General features: G+C 55.6%; 1 protein-coding gene across 5 annotated transcripts in view; it reads right to left on the bottom strand.

The window, feature by feature from the left end:
- The window catches only part of slc4a4a (solute carrier family 4 member 4a), a 39,726-nt gene that overhangs the window by 6,301 nt on the left and 23,911 nt on the right, over positions 1 to 9,514 (bottom strand). For 3 of the 5 annotated variants that reach the window (XM_019876187.1, XM_019876186.1, XM_019876188.1), the window contains exons 8-21: positions 7,515 to 7,610; positions 6,002 to 6,081; positions 4,296 to 4,453; positions 4,015 to 4,102; positions 3,345 to 3,499; positions 2,963 to 3,073; positions 2,717 to 2,891; positions 2,495 to 2,628; positions 2,101 to 2,375; positions 1,960 to 2,030; positions 1,643 to 1,828; positions 1,454 to 1,567; positions 603 to 764; positions 170 to 348 (exon numbers count right to left, since the gene is read on the bottom strand). In XM_019876187.1, the coding sequence (XP_019731746.1) occupies positions 170 to 348; positions 603 to 764; positions 1,454 to 1,567; positions 1,643 to 1,828; positions 1,960 to 2,030; positions 2,101 to 2,375; positions 2,495 to 2,628; positions 2,717 to 2,891; positions 2,963 to 3,073; positions 3,345 to 3,499; positions 4,015 to 4,102; positions 4,296 to 4,453; positions 6,002 to 6,081; positions 7,515 to 7,610 (1,984 nt within the window). The remainder of the gene's footprint in view (positions 1 to 169; positions 349 to 602; positions 765 to 1,453; positions 1,568 to 1,642; positions 1,829 to 1,959; positions 2,031 to 2,100; positions 2,376 to 2,494; positions 2,629 to 2,716; positions 2,892 to 2,962; positions 3,074 to 3,344; positions 3,500 to 4,014; positions 4,103 to 4,295; positions 4,454 to 6,001; positions 6,082 to 7,514; positions 7,611 to 9,514) is intronic. The other 2 variants (XM_019876191.1, XM_019876190.1) reach the window with 1 other exon arrangement.

The following is a 9,514-nucleotide window of genomic DNA, read 5'->3' as shown; positions in this document are numbered from 1 at the left end:
GTCGGCTGTGTCAATCAAGCGCGGCTGGCCCACTCGCGGAGGGACGCCACAAGTGGCCGCCACCACAAGTGGCCTTTTGGCCTTGCCGGCGCCTCGTTTTGGAGCGACCGGGAGGTGAAACCATCGGGACGATACCGCGTGAAATGAGCGCGGGCGGTCGGAAGCCCACCTGACTCCCAAGAACTTGGGCTGCTCGCCGGGCGCCGACGTTTCCGTTTCCATCTTCAAGCTGTCGATGTGAGCGATGGAGATGACGGTGGCGGCCACGTACCACGGCAGGCCCATGAAGGAGCACACCACCATCAGCACGGCCACCCAGAACAGATCCAGGTGGTAGCCCGCCCCTTTCTGGAGGACGGACCGCAAACATCAAACGCGGCTCCTCCTCCTCCTCGAGTTCAACTGACGGACGCGGCGCCTCGACGTCCCGGCGGGATTTGCGGCGTGACCATCGGTTTCACGCCGGGCCGTTAATTTGGGGGCGAACGGCTATCCCGAATGCCGTCGCGGCTGCGCCCCAATCGCATTTGAGGCGCTTCCTTCACAATGACAAAGACGTTGGAGTTGGGGCCCGGGAGAACGCCGGCGACGGGGCCGCTCACCTTCAGCTTGTGCTCCTTCCTGTTGACGATGACGGCCGTGATCTGCTGGTCCATAAAGATCAAGATGGTGACCAGCAGGGCGGGCAGCGCCGACGCCAGGTACACCCACCACGGGTTGCCCCCGAACGGCGGCACGAACCAGCCTCGCAGGGGACTGGTGGGCTACGGGCGAAGGGAAAAAGCCTCTGGGTGAGCGTTTGAGCGGGTCCGCGTCACCGCCGAGCCCAAAGCCAAAAGCTCCGTACGCGGCCGGGAGAGACTCGCCCACAACGAAAGCGGGTGCGCGAAGCTGACAAACGTTATGGGCCATTCATTCCACTCCATCCACCCGCGATCCGAAAGCGCGTCTCATCACGAGGGCCGTCTTCGGGCGGCAGGCGGGGGACGCCCTCGACCGGGCGCCGTCGCGGGGCATGCGGAGACCGACAACCGCTCGCGCCGAGGGACAATTTTGAGCGTTCAATCCATCTGCCGCGCGTGTTGTTGGAATGCGGGAGGAAACGGGAGGACCCGGAGAAAAGCCACATGTGGAAGGTCGCCCGCCCGCCGCGGTGCACTGCAATGGTTCCACGTTGTTCCATTGGCATCACGCGACACCATGTCACTGCGCGGTGTCCGCCGCGGCATCCGCCAGCGAAGCCGCGTCACGCTACGTCAGGCGATCTCGCGGCACCCGGCACGTGCCCCGTTACGCGACGGTACCGCACGTGTCCTTTTTCCGTCTCCCGACGGCGCCGTGCGTCACCGAAGCGACCGCTTACCTCCGTACGGCAGCGCACGTTACGTTACGGGGCGCGACGTTGTCCTTACCGTACCGGATGCGGCGAGGCCCTCCCGAGGCCGGCGCTCACCTTGAATTCCGTGGGCACCATGAGTTTGGGCGTGTCCACGCCGACCAGCGCGTCCACGCCGCAGAAGATGAGGATGGTCAGGATGATGGCAAAGTCGCTGATGAGCTTCCTGACCTGCGCGGCCGCCCCAACGCACGGTCAAGACCCCGAATGGGCGTTTCGGCGAGACCCGGCGGCGGGCGGACTCACGGCGGTGGGGAAGAAGGGGCTGCTCTTGAACTTCTTCAGGGCCATGGAGCAGGCGTAGGTGCCGAAGAAGAGGATGACGGACATGAGCGCGATGTCGGGGACAAAGTGGCACGCCTTGCCCACCAACTCGCCGTTGTACTTCAAGCAGTCGGTCCGGCTCAGAGACGACCAGCTGGCGTTGGCGGGCTGGACACAGCGAGAAGGCCGGGGGGGCCCTGAGCGGTCGGCGCCCTCGCCACCGTGTTCCCGCCCTACCCGACGGCCCGCGCGCCTCCAAAGCGGGACTTCGCTCGTGCCGCCCGGAGGGAAAAACCTACCAGGTCCGTGTCGTTCCAGAACCAGACGGAGGCGCCTTCCAAAGGGTCGCCCGCAAACTCCGAGTTGTTTTCTGCGGGCGAGGGAGGAAGAAAAGCGAGGAAGAGACGCGCTGGGACGCCGAGCGCGGGCGGCCGGCTCACCGAGGACGGCGGGCGCCATGCAGAGGCAGTCGTACTCCGTGACGCGCTCCGCCCGGAAGTCCGAGTTGATGGGGTAGTGGTGGGCCAGCTTGATCATCTTCTTGAAGGCGTCGTAGATGAAGATGAAGCTGATCAGGGCCGAGAAGCCTTCCTCGGTGAAGCGCGTGAAGTACTTGACCAGGTAGCTGGCGTCGGTGGCCACCAGCAGCAGGCACAGGAACGCCGACCACAGGCCGATCCACAGCCGGAACTCCAGGTAGTTGAATTCGTTGTCCCTGGGTCGGGAGCGCCCCCAGAAGAAGAAGAAGAAGAAGCCGGCCGGCGCCATGTGAGAAACGCTGCCGTGCTAACGCTTGCGTCCGCCTGACGATGATCGCTCGCCGATGACACTGACTTGCTGAAATTGAAGAGGAGGCGCTCAAAGACCAGGACGGGACCCGTGCTGCTGAGGATGGTGAGCGGCTGGCCGGCCAGCAGGCAGAAGACGCCGCCCGCGATGGCGGTGCCCAGGAAGCTCTCCAAAACGCCCTGCAAAGCACACGCGCGCCGCGGCGGCGGCGGCGCCGGCCCGCTCCCACATCCGCTCCGGGTTACGATGGAGATTTGCCGCTCTGACCTGCATGTTTTCCGTGGCGTCGCCGAGCAGGCCGCCGAAGGTGATGGCGTTGGTGACGGTGCCCAGGTAGATGAACAAGATGGCGGACAGCGCCTGGATGTGGAAGGCGTCCGTCACGTCGCTCAGCAAGAAAGGCACCTTCCTCTTGATGTCCAGCACGAGGCCACCGCAAAACCTGCGCCGCGGGCAAATGTCCGTTCCGGCCTGGTTTTGTCACCCTTTTCAAAGTGCGCGGCGACGTCCCACCTTCCCGTTTTCTCCAGCTCCTCGCCCGGGGCGTGCCCGCCTCCTCCGGGACCGCCGTCGTGGGGCGCGTCTCCGTTCATCTGAAAGTCTGCGCCCGCATACATGTTTTTCCTGCAAGACGCACACTTTGAGTCAAAGTCGGGAAGTAGCCATCTGCTCTGGGAGGGGGGAAACAACAAAAAAGCCGCGATCCCGTGTCAAGAATGCATTCGAACACGTCGGAAAAAAAGAAGCCACGTCAATCCTAACTACGAAGAGAGTGAAAAAACAGTTGCGCACTTGGAAAGAATACGACAAAAACGGCCGCAGAAAATCGTCTTTTGAGGAGAAATGACAAGAAACGACGTTGGTCACCAGAGCAAAGTGGCCTGTTTAAGGGGACCTTTTGTCCGAGGACGGCAGCGTTTTGGGAGGCTCGATGCGGATGGCGGGATCCCACTCGCCGGGAGGCAGCACGATCACCTCGTCCAAGAACTCGTCGATGCCGGCCAGCAGGTCCTGCCGGTCCTTGGCCTTGTACGCGATGTCGTGGAACACCTGCGCGGGAGGGACACCTTTCGTGACCGCTTGCGGTTCAGCAATGTTAGCGGTGGTCACGGCAAACAAAAACAAACCAAAAAGAGAAACTGAACAACCGAGCCCTCCGAGTGCCGCCGTCATCATCGCAGGACAACAGAAGCGCAGTTCGGCCAGCGTCCGTTCAAAAAGGCGCAACCCCCCCGCCCCCAAAAAAGTCATTTTCTATCATTGGAAGCCACCGGAACGTCATCGAGTTGCAACGTTAGCCCGCTGCTTCGAGCTAGGACACAAACAAAACGAGCGCGCGCCACTTGAAATGTATTCCACGCGAAGCTTAAGCAGACACTCTCCTCTCTGAACGGTGCAAAACGAACAAGACGCCAAAACACGGGAGACAACGCAACTGTCCTTGAGCTTTCACGTGCCACTGCAGGCCCAATGGATGAATCCTTTGTCAGTATTTCTTTCTTTGGATTTGTTTTTGTTCTTTTTCCACCTTGCGATGGATTGGCCCATTTGCCCCCGAATCCCACCTCGTCCGACATCAGGGTAGCGATGGCTCGTCCGATCTCGTGATACGACTTGGCTTTCCCTTTGGGCCCGAGCAGGACAAACAAAAATCTGCAAAAGTCAGACAAAACCACACCAAGAATGACACGTTGTGTTTGCGTGCAACTGCGCAAGCATCACAATCTTGAAAAAAAAATAAATAAAAAGCAAAGCATGTGGCTCGGTCTCCAATACACCGGCGTATCGGCGTGCGCCCGGGGGAGCCGAACGGCGGCTTGTTCATGTCCGTTGATGTCGGACGGACCTGGTGGGAACGGGAACTTCGGTCAAGGCGCCGAGCATGACGGCCTGCCGCAGGCGCACGAAGGCCACGAAGGGGGCGTCCAGGTAGTCCACCTCGCCCACCAGCACGTTGGAGGCCTCCGCGTCCCTGGGCAACTTCTTCATGAACTTGTTCCTCAGCTGCCAAACAAAGCAAAAAGACAGCTGCGAGCGCCGCTCGTCCGGGGACGACTTCCCGTCGCCCTCTCGGTAAAAGCGGCAAATAACGGGAAGCGGCGTCTTGCTCGGGTCAGCGTCTCGAAAACATTCGAGCCTCTCCAAACCGCCGTGGGCAATGGCCGTGGCCGTGGGCGTGTGTGTCCACGCTCAGAGATAATAACTTGGATTAAGTTTGTCCGGGAAGTGGCTGGCCACTTGTGAACTCGACAAGGATAAGCAGTAGAAAGTCCCCACCATTCTTGTTTTTTTTGACTGCAACTGCTCTTGAATTGCAGCTCAGGACAGATTCAGTTTGCGCAAATTACAGTTTGGAGCCCCTCCTCCCCCAATAAAACATTCATTCTATCTACTGCATATATTTTTTTCCTACAACTCCATCTTTCTTTTCTTTTTTTTGCAGCCCAGCCTCTGCGGGTATCCAACTCCTCCTGGAGCAACACGTGATGCGGCTATTGTTTGTAGGAAGAGTTTTCCATTGAGATATCCAGTCACACCATGGAAAGATACGGCATGGAGTTCTTATCTTACGCCAACGTCACAAACGACCCTTTACGACGGCCATTTGTCTCGGCGTGGGAGGAGCCATAAACGAAAGCAGTCACCCGCAAACTAATAAAGGCAGGGATCCACGTGAAAATTGCTCACTCGCTCTTATTTGTTTAGCATTTGCCCCGATGACCTTTCTAATAAATGAGTGTAATATTCAAACTGTTCAGTCCAAGGTCGGGAACCAGGTCGATTGCGCCACGACGAGAATATTAGGACAGAGACAATGTTATCAGCGTTGTTATGTCGCCAAATCATGCGAGCTTATCTTCAAAAGCTGCATCGGCTCGACCTCGAAAGTGACGAGTCACAAGGCAAAACGGCTAATCGGACGCAACGCATTTCTATACCGTTTATCCACTCGTTCAACCCTCCGCCGAGCCGAGGCCAAACGACGCCAATTTGTACCTGCGCTTCGTAGATATCGCACCGCCTGCACGTGTCTGCCTTTGACTCTTACTTGCACAAACGGTTAGCATGTTAGCAATTTAGCCACGGTCATCAGCATTTTGAATTCGATAACATTTTAAAAGCGGCACACGGACTGCGTGATGCGTGACGATCCGGCTTAGGCCGGGATGCGCACAAGCGGGCGTTTTTAAAAAGGGAGGTTTGCAATGTTGTGGGCGTGAACGCAGCCGCAGGAAACGACGCTCCGTGCGTGACTGGTGGCCGGTGCGACGACGCTTCAGGTAAGATCCTGAAATACAGAACGAGCCAGCAACTTCAATATGTCTGTGGACCTCGTCATCGCGGGGACGGTGCCACACCGAGGCTGAAACAAAATCTGCGTTGCTTCAGCGAGGCCCCTCCAGAATTGTATTTCAGCATTTAGCACATCTTCCCAAATGGTTTTCTCAGCTATCTGCCTTTGGCACCGGGAGTTGTGCCGGGATCCCAGGTTCGTCGCCCATTGTGTGCATTTTAGCAGTCCGCCCGCCGCAAACATCCGTTCGTGCTCACCTGGTCTTTCTCCGGCTTGTCAGAGATGTCGTTGAGGCTGCTGGAGGTCAGGTTCCGCTGGGCGGTGGTGGTGGGACTATCTGTTCAAAACACAGGTGGACCATGAGGAGTCGACCCGTCGCAACTTCCACCGAGGGCGATGAGGAGGAGGGAGGGGGATGGGGGAGGGACATGGGACCGAATATGACAAAAACGACCAAAAAAAAAAAAAAAACCCCAAAACACCACGGAAGAAGCGGCAAACCACCACCAAGACTTCATGCAGACCTGACTACTTACTCATAAGGACAGTTGTTGTGCTCTCGCGATGTCGGGGGAATGATTTTCATTCATCTCCAACACGGGAGATCCTACACAGCTATCGTCCAAGGTATTCTTTTGAAAAACATCCAACACCTTTCCAACATCTGGCAAAAATTCCAATTGGTTGGACAGTTCTTGTCCGATTGTCGGCTGATTTAGCGGTGAGCATTGGCATCGCTATTCGCCAGAGGTAAGGTGAAACGTATCCCGTTTGAGACGCCCAGTGTTGTCACATCCAATCCAACGGGTTAGCGCTCGAGCGGAGCGGGCTGATGATGGACAGTGTGCCGACTTGAAGCTTTTCAGCCGGCCTCCGCACACTGTCGTGACGCTCGGCGCCTGTGTCGCACCGCAGCATTGTGGCTAACGACCCATTTGTCGGTTCGACAGCCGGGGGGGGTTTCCTCACGGATGTTGATTGTTAAGATGCCAGGATGCACCATAAAAGGCTGATCGGAACAATCTAACTAGTCAGCAAGCTAGATGTTAAAATGTATCGCATGCTCAAATATTAGAAAAAACACTCATTGGACACAAAGTTGGGTACGCCAAATAAAATTCAAACCAAAAGATTTTGTCGACCTCCGCCAAGGCCAAATGACCTGAAACAGGTTGCTAACTAGCTAACTAACAGCCATTCGTTACCTCCATATGTAAGTGACTAACAGCTAACTGGATGACAAGCTAGTTATCGAACTGGGTATGAAACTAAACTAGCGACAACTACATACGCAAATTATTCAGATTGAGCTGAAGAGTAATTCACAAATACTGACTAGTAACTCACCAGCTAACTCGTAATACCAGTAAGCTAGATATCCGATGAAGGCTGTCAACTCAAAACCGCGCGCGTCTGAACAAAAAGGTATGAATGAAACAGCTAACGTGCTGCCGAGCTAACTCACAAACATTTCGCAAACTCTCCAAGCAAGCACCAAGTGGCACGTGGCTAACACCTACCAATCAGCAGCTCACGGACCGCCGAGCTCACTCGAATAAAAACGTAGCCTGACACTTTGACAGTCGGTGGAGGTCGCGTGAGTCTAGTTGAGTGTCCAATGGGTGCGAATCGGCACGGCGACCCTACTAAGCCCAGTCGTGCGCGCGCTGGAGGTCATGAAGACAACTTATGCGCCCTTGCGTTCAAAGCGGAGCTCTCGACGGGGTCCGCGCTCTCTGCGATCCGGCTTGTGTTTGTTGTGTGACTTACTGAGCCAATCCATGCTGGCGCTCCTCGGACTCTGCAAGTCCTCCGTTGAGATGCCGCTCGACAGGCACGTCACGGAGGTCTCCAGAGGACTACGGGCTTCATTTAGTATGCGCGTTTGTTTTAGTAGCAGGTTAGCGATCCGGTCCAACAGAGATGACGGACGGGAGGGAAGGGGAGGTGGGGGGGAGATCGGGAAAAGAGAAGCCACACACCCAGAAAGTGAAAAGTCAGCCCACCAAAAGTCAGACCCAAATCAAATCAATGACATGCTACGGTGGAACCTCCCAAGTCACTGTTAACACTGGGGGGGAATGGTGGGGCTTCTTTGTTTTTACGTCCGAGTGTTATTAAGAACAATTAACTAGCTAACTGATCAATATCCACAAGTTTAGAGCGAACAAATGAACCGAAATCGTCCGACGAACTAACTTCATAGGCTCGGCATTTTTTCCCCTTTGCAATAATCTGTGTTTTTATTCGTTTTTAGAAAGCACCAAATGCTACCAAACTAACAAATAGCTGAGTAAATCAACCAATCACTAGCCGTCAATCATCTCAGATGAATAAGTGACTAGCTCATAGCCACTAGCTCGTTAGCTACCCAAGTTTTGAACGAAACCAAAACAAATGAACAAACTAAACAACATATAACAACTAACCAACGACAAAATCAACAAATGGCCAGCTGGCCAACAACTACTGAGCTATCCGTTCACGAGAAAACCAAGCAGCAATCGAATGAGCTGCGACCAAATAGCCACCAGGCAACTCCAAAGTAGAGAACAACGCAAGCTAACAAACAACAAAAAGGCAACGAACGAACAAGGAACCAAAACAGACTACATGACTTATGAACTAACTCATTGCCATTATTTTGAATTGGAATACCATAGAAATCAATCAATGTATTCTTCTTTTAATTATCATCGTTATTATTGTAATGTATTCAGTTAGTATGAGCATTTCTTCCTTCTCCCTTTTGTCTATTGTCATCCCGCCCCCCGGCTGGAGGTGGCTGAGAGGTTCCACCGCACTCGACGCGCGTTTCGAACAAGTCTTTGGAAAGAAGCGAGGGGGCGACAACGGCGGCCAGAGGCCAGAGCCCGTCCCATCGCCGGGCGGCCACGGAGTCGTCAACGTGCAAATGATGGCGACCCAACGCGTGCGCGGCTCCTCCGCAGCTTTCCAAAGACTTGGCGACTGCGCACGGATTCAACGACACGGGTTATTGGGATCGGCGGCGTGCGGCGCTCGCGGGCGCGCTGTCACTTTTCACCTGGCCAACATCCGACCAAACGCTCCAAACGTGACGAGTTGGATTTTCACTCAAACGAGTCTCGAAGACAGATTGAGCGCGTTCCTTCGAGTGCGGAGCTTCACGCTCGGCATCTTTGGTGCGACAACACGAAGCGAGCTCAACGACTGTCTGCGAGACGCGGGGCGCTTGCATTTCTCCGCCCCGAAATCGACCGTTTTCCGAGGGTCGACGAGACGGGCGTCGGACACGGCGAGGGAAAAAAGCCACAGCTCATCCCGCCTACTCGACTACGATTGAGCCAAGCATGAAAAGCTACTCAGTACCAACAGTTGGAAAGACGCTCACGGTGGTACCCGGACTCGCAAGGGACCTGACTGACGGCCTGATCCAGATCTCACCCCCCCCCCACACACACACATTTTGGGGAAATGTAGTCGCGAGAGTTGGGGTTGGCTCGCTAGACGGCGGTAGAAGAATTCATTTTGTGAACTGAGTTAGTTAGTTAGTGAGTGAGTGAGCGGACCAGCAACCGACTGTTCAACTCAACCTAAAAGAGAGCAAATTCCGCATTTTTTGATGACATGAGCAGTGCCCGTCCAAAGTCTGCTGGCTTCACGCCACCGACGGACGGGCGGCCGTGTTGTGGTCATCCCAAAAGAAAAATATCAAGCCAAACTGTCGCAAGGCCTTCGGACCGCACGGGCAGCGACGCTTGAGATGTCATCATCGAACGGATGGGCAA

Source organism: Hippocampus comes, unplaced genomic scaffold (genome assembly GCF_001891065.2).
Source record: "Hippocampus comes isolate QL1 unplaced genomic scaffold, H_comes_QL1_v1.1 scaffold102, whole genome shotgun sequence".
Lineage (NCBI taxonomy): Eukaryota > Metazoa > Chordata > Actinopteri > Syngnathiformes > Syngnathidae > Hippocampus > Hippocampus comes.
The sequence above is the reverse complement of the archived record's forward strand: the minus strand, read 5'-3'. Positions and strand labels throughout refer to the sequence as shown.